This window comes from Lethenteron reissneri, chromosome 9 (assembly GCF_015708825.2).
Source record: "Lethenteron reissneri isolate LAM-NWPU_2019-01 chromosome 9, ASM1570882v1, whole genome shotgun sequence".
NCBI classification, from domain to species: domain Eukaryota; kingdom Metazoa; phylum Chordata; class Hyperoartia; order Petromyzontiformes; family Petromyzontidae; genus Lethenteron; species Lethenteron reissneri.
In genome coordinates, this window is record NC_083787.1 from 6,301,073 (window position 1) to 6,316,926 (window position 15,854).

General features: G+C 43.4%; 1 protein-coding gene across 1 annotated transcript; it reads left to right on the plus strand.

The window, feature by feature from the left end:
• The first annotated feature begins 4,566 nt into the window (after positions 1–4,566).
• COQ9 (coenzyme Q9) lies at positions 4,567–14,718 on the plus strand. The gene is given in 10 exon segments (XM_061548785.1): positions 4,567–4,716; positions 6,953–7,128; positions 7,131–7,180; positions 7,920–8,052; positions 8,882–9,024; positions 9,887–9,971; positions 11,131–11,235; positions 12,383–12,538; positions 13,443–13,496; positions 13,611–14,718. Coding segments are annotated over 10 exon segments (1,047 nt in total). The 5' UTR covers positions 4,567–4,607; the 3' UTR covers positions 13,647–14,718.
• The last annotated feature ends 1,136 nt before the right edge of the window (positions 14,719–15,854 follow it).

Here is a 15,854-nt window from a genome sequence, read left to right on the forward strand (position 1 = left end):
CATGCCTATGTCTGTATGTCTGTGATGTGCGTGTGGGGTGTGTGTGATCATACCTATGTCTGTATGTCTGTGATGTGCGTGTGGTGTGTGTGTGTGTGATCATACCTATGTCTGTATGTATGTGATGAGCGTGTGGTGTGTGTTGAGTGTGCAAAAGCTTGTCTGTATGTGATATGTATGCTCGATGATGTTTCTACATATGTACAGCGATGTTGCCGGTGTGGTCTGTATTCGTGTGTCAGAACCTGATGAATGTGGGTGGAGTGTGTGCGTGTCATTGATGGCTATTTTTATTCTTTATTCAGAAAAAAAGTTTTGCTGAGTCTCCAAAACTATTTTTCTCGAGGGTCCTACCAAACATTTGCAGTACGGGAGATGTTGCTAAGCGTACTATAAATGTAGTCATTTGATATAAATTGTACGGTTTTTTTAAGTTATTGTTCCTGTGTGTGGTGATGATGTGTATGGGCTTCTATTGTGTCTGTAGGCGACTATGTCTAACAAGATAATGTCAGTAGACAATGGTGTACGTTACAGACACCACCACTGGCCCATGACATGTGTGCACCTATCCTGAACTTTCCTGTGACGACCCAATCTTAAATGAGTACCTGGTGTGGCTGTGCATATCTGTAGTTGGGAGACTACGCTGCGAGCTTGGTGCTAACCCTCACAGCAAGTGCCTCATTGTTGTTCACAGCTGATATTTGTGTTTTCCCTTCAATGTGTTGGTTGGCTCGTGTGTATGGCCACGACAACCTGTTTTGTACGTGACCTTTGTCTGCTCATGTTCATATGTTACGATGTGTGGCCGCTCTGCATGGGATGTGTACCTAGGATGGTGCTTGTTTAAACATTCTCTTTGCACCGGTGACACAATAATGTTGTGGTAGGTGTCTGTATATTATACTGGTAGGAACCTCCTGGTTACACCAGCCCACAGGGGATTATTGTGTCCGTCCGTCGTGCAGGGAGGGGCTGGGTGGGGAAGGGCTGGGTGGGGGAGGGTGGGAAGGGGCTGGGTGGGGAGGGTTTGGGAGGGGCTGGGTGGGGAGGGGCTGGGTGGGGAGGGGCTGGGTGGGGGAGGGTGGGAAGGGGCTGGGTGGGGAGGGTTTGGGAGGGGCTGGGTGGGGAGGGGCTGGGTGGGAGGGTGGGGCGTGGGAGGGGTGGGGCTGGGTGGGGAGGGGAGGGTGGGGAGGGGCTGGGTGGGGAGGGGAGGGTGGGGAGGGGCTGGGTGGGGTGGGTGGGGAGGAGAGGGTGGGGAGGGGCTGGGTGGGGCTGGGTGGGGCTGGGTGGGTGGTGGGAGGGGTGGGGCGTGGGTGGGGAGGGGCTGGTCACCCCGTGGTGCCCTTATAAAACTCAACGTTTAACCTACTCACGCCGGCTTGTGCCCGCCCTCACAGTCGGCCATGTTTGCGGAATTCACCACGCCGCCGTTGACCCTGCAGGCCATTGACCGAGCAACCCGACGTTCCTACCAGCTCCCTCCGCAGGACAATGTGTTTAAGTGCGTGACTGCAAATTTCAGACACTTGCAGGAAAGCTGTCTCGGGTGTGGACCAATCAATTTCAAGGACAATGCATACATTATAATTATCAGAGTTATGTTTTTTGTTTGCATTCCGACTGCAGGTATTGTGGTCAATGCAAACATGACTCCTTGTAAAAAAAGGTGTCAGTTTTGTTGCCAGATAAAAGGGCAAAAAAATCAATTATGACACCAACTCTCTCACGAAGAAGCCCTCTTCGTGGCGAGCCAGACCTCGTCAATATCATTGATCTACCTTAACATATTGCCAACAAATTAGTGCGACTGTTACAAATTAGCCACGTGTGATTTGTTTCCGTTGTGGCGTATACGATGGTGTGTTCAGCTCGATCAGCATCATGTGTCACATGTATCCTAAAGTGCATCTATGTGTCTGCTTTCTGTCGACCTATCTTGTGGCATCTGGGTCTGTCCCATAACCTCTCGTGAGCGAGCCTTCGACACTTCACGTGGGCCTCAAAGTGCACGTAGCCTGTCACACATGCGTGTGTACATGCTCGTATCTGGATGTGATGGTGTATGTCTGTGTCTCTGGTGTATGCGACTGCTAGTTATTGTACTGAACGGTCTATAACATCACCGGTGTGCCTGTGATGGGGGTGTGTGTACAGTGGCCAATGTGTTTCAGTCTGTGCACCAGGATTAATTTGACAAGTCAGTGCAAAGGATGGCGTGGGAGGCGAGGAGTGGCTTCTTGGTTTTTTTTTAAGTCCTCTAAATGGACGCACGCAGGAATGCCAGTGGCTTTAATGACATACACATGGCACATTATGGTCACGGAGTTTGATATACTGTATAGTACACATTAGGGGGTCGATCCTTTGCTGCTACTTATGTATGGTACGTTGCAATTCTTTCGCATCGTACATTGCCAACCGTGCTAATCGGATTTGCGAAAAAATATATCACGCGTGTGATTGCTATCCAGTGTTTCATATCTAAACCCTAGGAAAGATACCGGCAAATACTCCACACGGCTCTAAGTTGTTGGGTCTGAAACACCCGTGCAAACAATAATGTGTAATTGCTCAACAATTACTTATTGATCCCTCTATATATAGGATGTTAAATGTATTGTGTAAGGTCATGCAAAGGCCTGTAACGTGGATACGAAAGACATCATTCTGGGTCTCTTGGACCCAAGATTGCATGAGAGTTAATGAAGTTTAGTTTAGTGCAATCACTGTTAACCGATAACAATATCGTGACTAGTTTTGCATTACTGCACTGTACTCTTTATTTTAACATACGGCAACATGTATTGGATATTAAATCCACGTTATAAGACAATATAATGAATTTGCATTGACGGAGATATTTTAAAACACAGCATTGATCTGTTCCTGTCAATAACTCAAAATCTTCACCATCTGCATACCGTGTCAACCCACACGGTTAACCCCATATTGTGATACAGGGAAATTGAGTTTTTAGGTCCATACGACATACAGCTTGTTTCAATACGGGCAAAAACATGGTTTTTGTATATTTGTTTGTTTCTCCCTTGTGATGGGACTTTGTGGGATGAATGTTGGGATTTATAAGGACACGTGGTGACCAATAAGATCCGAATTGGTCTGTAATAAGGTAGGGCACTGATAAGGGGTTGATAGGTATGTAGTGGTGAATATCTATTTGTTTGTCTTTCTCCCTTGTGATGGGACTTTTGTTGGATAAACATTGGGATTCATAAGGGACACGTGGTGACCAATAAGATCAGAATTGCTCTGTAATAAGATGGGGCACTGATAAGGGGTTGACAGGTATGTAGTGGTGAATACCAGTAGTGAGTGAACTTGTGGTGAATGTCTATTTGTGTTAATCCCTTGTGATGGGACTTTTGTAGGATGAACGTTGAGATTTATAAAGGGCACGGGGGTGACCAATAAGATCTGTAATAATGTAGGCACTGATAAGGGGTTGACAGGTATTAGATTAACAGCAAGTCATAACACGTGGTAAACACTTCACACAGTAATTAAACATTTGAATCGCACTTAAAATAGTAAAATGACATCAATTCAACATCCACAATAATGTATATAACGAGACACGATAAATCAAGTGCTCTTTTGGAAGCACATTAAAAATAAATGTTCAAAAACCACTACCAGATTAACTCTTGCTAAGCAATAATTACAATTACGAAAACAATATCTAAGACTGTTGTGACATAATTATTCATGAAAACTACCGTCCATGACACTCAACAATAAAATTACATAAGGTTATTCAATAAAGTTTAGAGTAATTGAGAGCTTGCTGAAGAAAGTAAAATTTTTCGCACACAGTGAAGGGTTTAACCGAATGTTATATGCATTGTAAATCGTACGGAATATAATTCATTTAAAACGTCACTTTGGTGAAATCAGTCCATTCGAATACCATTGGAAGCAACGCGGTTCCACCACGCATTGTAATAACAACATTTATATAGCGGCTTTTCATCAAGGATCTCAAAGCGCTGCACAGGACACAGCAGCAATAGACAGTCAACATAACAAATAATATTATTATAAGTACATTTAAATAAGAATATACTAAATGAACTAAAAGTTTCATAAGCATATCAATTGGTTTTGGCGACTGAGAAACGTATGACGTAACCACAATCACAAAACGCGTTTGGTAAATTTTTGCTTCGCATGCTATTTTGACCACCGCGGCAGTCCGTACACGAGCTCGCCCCCCCCCCGCTCCACCATCTCCCCCGCCCCCCATAAAAAAAAACACCAAGTGGACGCGCCCGCAGCGCCTCCACACCCATTGGTCAACGCCACCAGCAACAACCAATCAAAACCGTCGCTTTGTCTCGCACGTAATCGGATGAAACCAACCAAGGGGAGCGGGGGGGGGGTTGCTGTCAGCTTGTGAACCTCGTTCGACGGACTATAATACCCCCCCTCACCACCCCCTCCTCCACAGCGGCCATCTTACTTAGGGTAAAATCACGCGTAGGCAAGCAACATAGGGGGGTGACGTCATCAAAGGTGCGACGACGTTGGCTCGCCTATAGGAACGTGACGCCTGAAGCGGCGCAGGTTCACCCCATGGTAAGATGGCGGGGAGTTTCTCGCGTCGCACGGCAAGGGGCGTGGTGGGGGCTGTGATTGTCAAAACGATGGCGGCTTCTCTGCGAGGGGGCGCTGTGCGTCTCGTCCTGTCCGGTAAGTTTAAGCAGCAACAATAACAACGACAGCAACATCAATAACTTACGAAATCAAGAAACACGCCAACACCAAGTCACGTTGCGTCCTCCACACGTGGCTGGCTCGTGTTGTAGATCAGCACTGAATCGCCTCACGCGTTGAATTGTCGTTGGGTCCCCTTGTGCTGGCGGGTTCTGTTCTGACTTTGCAGTGGCCTTGGCTGTGCAAACGATATCAGCCACATTTCTAACATACAGGATTGTGCTTCACGCAAGCCAAGTGTCACTGTCGCTGCCCTCGGGCCGATAAAGTTGGTACTGCTTTGGGGGCAACATTGCCAGGCAATGTCATATGGGCGGACTGGGACACCTGCCATAAGAATGTGGAATTGACCGCCGCTGGGTAAGTGAGGGCAGCCAATTGATATGAGCTCCGCCTCTCTGCTCGTTTTAGCACGGAGACATTGACTTTACCTCGCCTAGACAGCCTTTTATCAGTATTGTACTGTTAGAGAAAGGCCTTCCCACCAAGTTACCGGTCGTGGTGGTTGATCATACTTTAGCACGCTCGTTAGTGCAGCTTGGTGCAGGGCGGTTGTGCATTGCCAATAATTTAGCCCACAACCCAATGGGACACCGTCCCCATTGCGTTAAAATTAAACATCGCAGCATATGTAAAATAAAAACGGTCTGTAGGTCACGCTACCCTTCATTTCCACATTCGACACAGCTTAACCAAGCTAATCGGGCACGTGGAACTGTCATTTGTATTGTTATCCACTGATATGAAGGGGCTCTATTTGCAGATTCTAATATCTGCTCTTATACAAATGTTCATTTTCGTATGAATTTGTCAGAAAGCCGACGATTAATTCGCCACTTATTTTTGAGACCACTTCTGTGTGAAGAATATTTGGTTGAAATCCAATAGATAATCGCGTACATTGCGATGCATTTGCCAGCAATTCCTGGTTAGACCTTCGATCCGCATTTCTGCCTTGATAAGATAATTCACTTATAAGGTTGCAGAAACCGCTTCTTCTGGGGGTGACTCAAATCGCATGGTCATCAATCATTTCATTCCACGACTGGGATAGACGGACCATGTGTGTGCGTTGCATACCATCGAGCGGGTAATAGGAATTTACCACCGCTTCCTGGATAGCACTACAGTACTTAGAACGGATAATTTAATTTTCATCATCACGGTCCACGGGCAGGTTACTCCGTAGGCGTCTACTGCACATTTCGTAATTTGTTTCCATTTTCCTCTGTCTTGTGCAAATATGCTCAAGTAGTGCCACGTCTTTCTGGCACCAATCTCTCTTGTGTCAACAAGCAATTGCATTTTACGTGGATCAATTCTGGGATATTGGGATAATAAGAAAAGCAAACAAAGGGTGTTGCACTTGAGCTAGGAAGTCAAGATTGCACCTTCAGGTGCAATATTTACTTATTTTTGAAATGGAATAAAATATGTCATTCTTGATTAAACTTGAAAGGCAATTGATATTTTTATTTTATGAAGGTGCAACAGCAATGACATGGAATATTAACTGTATGTAAATAATACTACCTTAAGTTAACCGTCACAGTGGTAGAAAAATGGTGATAAAGTAACATTTATTATATTCGAGCCTCATTTATCTCTCAGCTTTATTTGATATCTGGCTGTCAGAATTCACTGTTCAGTTTTGTGATTGATGATTCCACTTTCACTGATATGTTATAGCCATACCTTCCTGTAATACTACTGAGAGCTACTGCCTTCAGGGGGCTCTGTGACTCCAACTTCTAGGATTGTACAGCTATTTTTGTCTTTTTTCCCCTCATACGTCTCACCTTTAAAACTCCCTTCTAGTTTTTTTCCAACCTCATAAATTGTCTCATTAAAAAAAAGATTTGCTATGGTAAGGGCAGTAAAGGCCAATGCAACAAAATCAATTGTTTTACTTCTATGCTCCAACATCTGTAATCCCTACCTTAAACTGCACTGACCAGCGTGGTGAAGTGTGGTTAAATAACCCCACAACTTAGAGGGCGAGCGAGGTAAGGCTCCTATTCAGCAGTGGATTAGCAAAAGGGCTGTACATAGTTCATGTCAGCTCTTTTGCTCTGTCCATTTTCGAGTATTCTCTGCAACTGGCCCTTTTGCAATATATGCCTCCGGGGCATCTGCTTAGCAAATATGCTTATAAAACAAAGAGTGCATTAAAAAAAACATTTGGAACGTGTATGTGTACTTGTGAGAATAGCAGGCAGCCTGCGGCGGCTGTCCCTGGATCGCAAGCTGACGGCGACGCTGCTCCCGTGCGCTCCCCGTCTGGGTCACCGAGCTACAAACGGCCTTCGATGCCTGCACACCGCCACCATGCTGCTCACCAAGGAGGGCGACGAAGCAGAAAAGAGTCACGGGCCAACATCGCCCGGCAGGAAGACGCGCATGGCTCAGCGGAGCACAAGTCTGCCGAGTCCACAGAGCGGTACCGACCCCATCCATGCTATTTGCTATACCAGCACGTAGTTATAATGAGACTTTGGGGAAAGGTGTTGCATACTTGTATGGGATAGCATCATTGTGCAAGAAGTAAATCGGTGGTTAGTTGATGACTCGTGTTTATTATACCAGGCAGAAATCATTTGAGATGTATTTTTTTATAATTTATTTTTAGATAATTTACATTTGACATAGAAAATTAAAAAAAAAATATGTGAAGAAATATGAAATAAAATAACAATTAATGGGGCAAATATACACACGTACAGTTTCACTTGTCAAAATTAAAAGGGCATATGGTAGGATCATCTTCCAGCATGTCCAGGGCTATACGTTCCTTTGGCCAACCCGGTTGCACTGCACATCCAGAGATTATGTGCGTTCGTGTGACCTCCAGCCCACAGCCTCATAACAGCTGTCACACAGGCCCCATTGATAAATCATTGACATGATGCATTTTATAAACCTGGGTGCAAAAAGTCTTGCAGAATTGTTCAAATAAGTATATAGTTATACCTAAGGAACTAAAATATTATAAAAGAAAGAGCTATATTAAAGCACAATTTTTTTTTACACATTGCAATTAAAATTACAAGAGGTGTTACAGTGCTCTTCTAACTATAAAAAAAATAATTCTACAGACTTCACACCAAGTATGCATGAAAGCTGAGACTGGAATTTGAAGGTCAGGCCTGTCTCTGTGTGTCAACTGTGTCGCGTGTTAGTGGAGAGGAGATGGGGAGCGAGTACGGTGGCTATGACAGCGAGGAGGAGATGAAGCAAAGGATCCTCATGCGCGCCTTGGAGTTTGTGCCCGAGCTCGGCTGGACCAACGAGGCTCTGGCGGAGGCAGCGACCGTACGAGACCTTGTAGCACCAACACGCGACAGCACACCAACATAACTACCCAGTGTGATACAGCCACCAATGATCGTTTTGTTAATTTTTTTTTAACGCTTTTCATGAGCCCCACATTTCTGTTAGGAATTTGAGATGCACCACCCACATAGCCCTCATAGACAGGTATGTCATTGGGAAACATGCGGAGTCCATCAAAATAATTTGGTGCAAAATTTTAGATGCAATACACAACATGGCAATGTGCTATGGGGTGTCCTACATGACTTAAGAGGCTGCATTAATGAAAGAGAATTTATAAAAAAAATTCAAATATGTGACCCTAATCACTATGCGACTTTCCGGCTAACTATTTTAGCACACTCACGTGGTGTCACAGCCGTGCTGGAGTTCTGTCACTTTCGTTCATAAGTTAGACCTCCATGACTCCAGCTGTAAGTCATGACAATGCATTGTGGGTGCACCATGTTAGTATGTGGAGCTCATAATGCAGATGTATATTTCAAATCCACAATGGAAACACGCTGACCTATAGTTGAGACCGTTAGTTGAGAGATTGATTTGAGAAATGGATGGTCAGGTTTTTTTTTATATTTACAGATATCGATTTCTACTGCCAGGTTGCGGTGGCTCAGTATTGTTTTGGCAATGTAATAAAATTGCGTTATTTTTCCGCAAAATTTGGTCAGTTTTTTTCTACTTCCAGAAATATATTTCAACTGCGAGGTTGCAGTGGCTCTGTATTGTTTTGAAAATATTTCTTATTGTGCTATTTCTTTCGCTAAAAGTTTTCCTTTATTGTCATTTTTGCCGCACGTCGGCACCACAGGCAGAAGGCCTGTCACCGGCTGTGTCCGGGATCTTTCAAAAGGGAGCCGGTGACTTAGTGCTGCACTTCGTTCAGGACTGCAACAAGCGCCTGTCCGAGCAGCTCACGGAGGAGAACAAGCTCGTGCAGCTCGGGCAGGCAGAGTGAGTGTTGGCATTCAGTGCAAACCCCCCGCCCGTGAGGTCAGACCACAATGTGCTGCTGCTGTAACGCGAGCATATCAACAGGCTTATATCCATGATAATTGGTTTTTTACCCTTCTATCTGGCAACAAAACTGACACCTTTTTTTACAAGGAGTCATGTTTGCATAGACCACAATACCTGCAGTCATAATGCAAACAAAAAAACATTACTCTTATAATGTATGCGCTGTCCTTGAAGTTGATTGGTCCACACCCGAGACAGCACGCCTTTTGGCGTCATCTGGTCCAACACCATGTGAGACTAGGCTCTAAGGAAAGCTGTCTCGGGTGTGGATCAATCAACTTCAAGGACAGTGCACATTATCATAGTTAGGTTTTTTGTTTGCATTATGACTGCAGGTATTGTGGTATATGCAAACATGACTCCTTGTAAAAAATGGTGTCAGTTTTGTTGCCAGATAGAAGGGTTAAAAACCTATTATATGTTTTACTGGCAAATGAGGTTCCAAAGGCTTATATCCACTTTAGTTATCGTGTGTGGTCATTCGTTCATTAATTTGTGTTCATGCCTCTTAAGCTTTGTAAAAGTGTTTCATGTACGGATCAGAAAGTTTAAGGAGTTTCAGAAGGCTTATTATTAACTCAAATTATTGTACAAAAGAATTTCCCAAACGAATGACGCAATTTATTACGTGAATCGTCCACCTGGAGACCAATTCAGTTTTAAGCATGCTGATTGTGTGCCTGTTATACTTCAATGTGGTACTCAAATCGGTATTTGACCGTGATGGTTATAATGTAGAGTTTTACTTGATTTTGTCGTAGGACCGTTAAATTGTTCTTTCTCATGTGATTTGTAGGAACAAGGAAACTGATCAGTTTCTGCGTGACGCAATAGAAGCCAGGCTTCGCATGCTCATCCCCTACATGGACAAGTGGACACAGGTTTGTGTGTAATGCGCTTTGCTCCAATAAACCTCTCATGCAGCAATATTAGCTACTGCTCCTAAGTATGCAATTTGCGTTAACTCTGCTAACTCATAACAAAAGATTTGGTAGGTAATATGTTGAAATTGCATGTGCACTTAGAAGAATGCTGAATCGTTTTTGATTCTAAACATATTGTAAAAGAATTGTCACAACAAGAAAGTGTATTTAAAAATATTTTAACTTGTGTTTAAAATCTGTCTTATCAGTATGTGGGCATTATGCAAACGGCACACTTGATACATTGGCAACACCAACATGTCACGACATCACGTTTCCATTTCCAGAGTCACCGCTGTGTAAATGATGTGGGTTCCCCAGCTGTTAATCCAAGTGTCAAAGCAGCAATTGCCCATTAAATCCTGTGTACACCCATCCCAGTTCTGATTTGATCCTCTGGTAATTAGTCCTGCTGAGGCAATTTACCCAACACTGGTTGAAATCCACTTTGAATTAATGCATTTGCAGGAGTCAGCGTCTTGGCATATCTGTGAGCAGGTCATGATTTGTGTTTGTGCCAATAACATGACTGTCTGTGTACAATACGATTAAAAGTAAATATGCTGGTGCTTTTAATATGCCCTTAAAGCTACATAGCTGCTGGATGTAATGATCGAGGCTTAGTTTGGTAAATCATTGAACGCATGATAATGATGTGCATTCAAATCCTGCCCAGGGTCAACGCAACCCATAATGATTAAAATTAGTTTAAAAAAACGTCGGTCAAATTTGTACCATCTAGTTACCACCCATATAGTAGAAAATCAGCATTCACTGTCTCGTGAATAAGAAGAGTCCTTGTCATAAGAATGTGGAAATTTCCCAACTGACTCGGAACCAGGAATATGTAAATTTCACAACTTACTCGGGCCCAACAATGGAAATCGCCCAATGCTCAAAAGACCATGGAGAAACGTTTGACTTTTCTCCTATTGTAATGGTTAATGGGTAATTGGTGTTATGGGAAATAGGTAATTGCTCCTCATTTAAACCATATTGGTGGTGTGTAGTACGTTTATGAAGTGTATAAAGCGAACTGAGCAATTAAAACTGGTTCCAGCCAGACTGACACTGTGCTCGCCGTTACGGTTGTATTTCTCCTGCCCGGTGTGCTCAGGCAATGGGGATATTGGTGATGCCGCAGAACCTGCCGGAGAGCGTGACGCTGCTCACGGCGCTCGTGGATGAGATCTGCTACCAGGGTGGTGACCGCTCCACCGATGTATGTGCCCACCACACCCCCTTGTGGATTAGTGCCCAAGGAGAAGGGACACTCTTACTTGCCTTGTTTATGTTTGGCTTTGTATCAAAGGATTGTAGTTCAGATTACCCCAGTGGTATCCAGGAGGTCGTGGGTTCGATCCGGACCCCGATGCCTGTATATTAGGAGTTTGCATGTTTTCCACGTGGTCGAGTGGATTTTTCTTCGGGTCCTACGGTTTTCCCCCCCGCATTTGGAAACATGCGTTTCGAATATTTGGCTGCTATAAATTTACACTTGGTGATAAGCCACTTCGTTCAGCTGTCATTTGTGACCAGGTCACTCCTGAAAAAGAACTGTATAAGTCAGTGGGTGTTACCTGGTAAAATAAAAATAGTTGTAAAGGTATAGTCCTGGTATTGTATTTTTTTACATCACTGTGGGCAGAAGGGCCTCCACTCTAGGGAGCTCTACAGAAGCCCTCTAGAGGGAATGTTGGCCTACTGTTTCAAATTGAAGAGGTATGTGTACCCACAGTTTACCCCACCTTACGTGACCTGCCGATGTATTAACTGGTGTACCCATTCATAAAGGTGGCGGAATTTTTGTAAACGTGCACCATTTTTTTTTACCCGCACGCAGTCTATTTGTGTCTAAGCATAGTATTGAATGGGATTGATTAAAATGTGAATGTACACATATACGAACCATTTGTCAATCTCCCCATACCGTATGGGTCATGGGGATTATTTGACCATACTTCACCGCACAGGTCATTGCCGGTTAGTTAATGTGGCAACCATAGAAGTAAAATACAACAATGAATTTTGGTGCACAGCCCTATGGCACCCACAATGTAGCCTCGCAACCGTATAACAACCAGTTTGTGCATGGCTGTCACCCATCCAAGCACTATCCAGGTTCAAACCTCTGCTTAGCATTCAAGATCTGATAGAATATGGCACATTGTGAATGATTTGGTGATAGGCAATTAATGTCCTTTTAAAAATATAGTCCGCTGAAAAGCAGGATGAAATTGTATATATTCCATATATATTTTAGTTGAGTGAAATTCAGGTAGAGTGAAAAATTCTGTGCAATCTAAGATAGTTATAATCAGTAAGCAAACTGAAACGAACCATATATTGACCCTATGTTGAATATGCAGTTCAACTGGTATACGCGTCGTGGAGTGCTGGCTGCCGTCTACAATGCCACGGAGCTGGTGATGGTGCAGGACAAGTCGCACGATTTCCAGGACACCTGGACCTTCCTGGAGAACCGCATCGGCAACGCCATGATGGCCGCGCAGACTGCCCAGCAGGCACGTGGGCGCGCGGACAGTCGCCGATTACCAGCGCTGTTGGCGCTCGTACGCACGCTGAATTGTTAACTCAAGATTGTAGATATTCTTCATAATTTTTTAATGTATTTTTTTAAGTTATATGTATGTATATTTAACTTCTTTCGCACCGTACGTAGCCAAAGTTCTTCGTTTTATGCTAGTGTCCTTTTAAATTTTTTATTCCAATAGCGTTTTTGACATCGTCCAACAAAAACATTTTTCAGAACTCATTCAGAAAGCAGTTCATTTTGCCATTGCCCAAAGGCGATGGCTTATATATTGTTCTGTTATTAGGTACCGTTAATGACAAATCTATTGGTATCTAATGAGATTGCTCCTGCAAATAAATTCCCTCAATATTTATGATAGGTTTTGACGACTGGGCTAAGACTATCAATCTGCTACACATAAAAAAACAGTTAAATTGTGGATGGCTGTTCAGATTCAACCCAAAGATCTTAGCAGCATGTACTGAGTTTTAATGCTCACACATTTTTCTTTATATCTAGATTTTCATCTGTTGATTTTACTTTAATTTCACTCTTAATTTTACTCTTAATTATTATCACTTTCAATTTATGCCACATGTTATTTTGGTTATTAACCCCAAAGTAAAGCATGGCCGTCATACACCAATCATGTATGCATATAGCACACACAGCCTGGCCCTCGCATATAACGGGTTCCAACAAACATTCACAAACTCAGTGTGCACACCATCTGCCATTCTGAGATTGCCTCTTTTCTAGATGACGTTCAGTTTTCCTGTGCTGTGCAGTGTCTTGACGATGCGTAGTGTCCCACCTTTAAACAAGGTGGTGCTTCTTTGTGGTATCAACACTGAGGCCCTGCTAATTGCGGCGTTGCCATCGTCCCCCGGCAGGTGAAGGACACGGGTGACGCGTTGGTGCAGGGCTTGGTTGGTGCCGCTGTTACGGTAATTTGATTGAGACGCAGTCATTCGAAGCTTGCTTCCACCTGCAATTTGCAGATAGTGTGCGTTATAACATTCTGTCGCTTAATTCAACACATTTTTTTTTCCACTGTGCAGCTAAAGAACTTGACGGGGATGAATCAGCGCAACTGAAAGTGGTGGTCGGCTGTGTCTGGTGTTTGGATCAGCTGGAAGAATCTTCAGTGACATGTGAACATCCACGCTTTTCACTGGTCACCCAAATTGTACGGTTGTTAGTTTTTACGTTTTAAAATCTGTGCAATTGCTGCTCTCCACCTTGTGAAATGCCTAAATAGGAGTTGCGGCTTCGGCCATGATAGAACGGATAATCAATGGACTGAGGATTAACAAAAGACTATTGATGGTTTCGTTGTCATATTTAGCACTGTTTCTAAATAGTAGTTTCACTTTAAAATATTGGCTTAGAAATATCACAGTTACCGTTATTGTATGCTGATGCCTCCTAGCCAATGGGCAGTTTCATAAAATAACTGAAGTTTTTTTTCTTCCCTTCGCTTGTACTGCTTTAGATTATAAAAGCCAAAGGAAAGTGTCAACAAAAGTTATACTGGTTATCACAAGAGTAAAACATACATATGCGATTGAGAAACATTCAAAATGACAAATTGATGATTTCATCATTTTCCAATTTAATTTCAGATTATCCAGTATTGGGTGCAATTTGTAAAATGGTACATATCAAGACAAGATGGTCTGTTTTGGTAATGCATGCTTCCAAGGTAATGGCAATGACTTTACCTCTTGCTAGATTGCATGCTCACACATCTTAAATGTACAATTGTGCATTCAACTCAATTAAATATCCTTGAACTCATTAAGGGTGTAATTACATCTCTTGTTTTGGAGAGAGTCGGCGGACTAAAATGTGACAACTGTTTAATTTCTACTTGGTTGATAATAATAAAATGTGTTCTTTGTATTGGCTCAGGGTAGAGCGGTAGCACCGTGCTTGCCACACTGTGCAAGTGAGCCTGGCAACCTTAGTTTGAATTCCAGCCATGACTAACATAAGTAGAAAGTGATATCTGGACTGCGCCAGAGTCCCACCTTCACTGACGAGTGTGGTATGGGCCCACGGAGATGCTCTTGTGAATGTCACAGAGTCGTTAAGATTGACAGCAGGTGTTGGATTGTTTTACGTGTTAAAAAAGTGTTGTATAAAAAATAAAAGGCTGTATATTGACACTTGTGCCCTTAAATGTAACTTTGAACTCACAAAGGTCAACCGAGAAACTTAAGCACAAACTACTACAGAAGAGAGAATAGCCCTTTGCGATTTGGTGTATCCTGTTTGATCGTGTTTACAAAAGTTACTGTCAGTCCACAGAGGATGCAGTCAAATCAAAAGTTCAAGCTGTCATGTTATGCTGACCAAAACACATAATGTTAGTACACAGAGCCTGCTGCGATGTCACCGCATAGACCATGCTGGTGGAAACTTGTCATACCATACCCCAAGGAGGTCGATAAAATAAGTAACACCTTTTTATGTCGACTGCTTTTCTTCGCAGAGACTGTCCCTTGCCATATGAATGTGGAATTTCCACCACCATCTGTTTGGACCACGAGTGTATATATGTGGCACCCCAATTGCCCATTTCAGAAAAGATTCATGTCATCTTAATTTCCGCACGGAGAGCTGTGTAAGGTCTCAACTCTAATGTAAAAGGCAATTAAGAAATGTCAAACTCTCACGTCAATCAACCCGCAAGCCATCGTCGAGCCGTGCGCGGTGGCGAGTCTCCACCTGGTGGACACAGAGAGTTACTGCATTTTTCATGGGCCATCCGAAATTGCATCCGCGCAAACCATGGCAGATGAGGATACCTGATGCACAAATGGACAATTAAAAACTCCAGTGTGCGACTGGTCATCCAGAACAGACCATACAACATCTAACGATGTAATGCCCTATCCAAAAAGACATCACAGCGATACACACCACTACTGACGCGTTTATCTGGTTCACCTGAATGTATAATTTTAGTTCTACATCAGCCATACGAAAGAAGAAGACTGCATTTCAAACTCTGAATCGAATAGGAACACGGAGGAGGAAAAGCAACACTACACAAACTCTCTCGTGAAGCCCTCTCGTGATATCGACATTGGTATCTCGCTCCTCAACAGGTTGCTGTCATCATACGCAAGAATAGAATAGTGGCAAGCAGGGTCTGGTTACAACCAGGCTCTGTGGATTGGGTAATTATTATAATGTAAATGATCAACTCTCATAAAAACAGCGACTGGGTGATAAGGTGGAAGTTTCGAAATCGATTATTTGTAGCTGCATGGAGTCGACTTTAACCCCACTTTTTC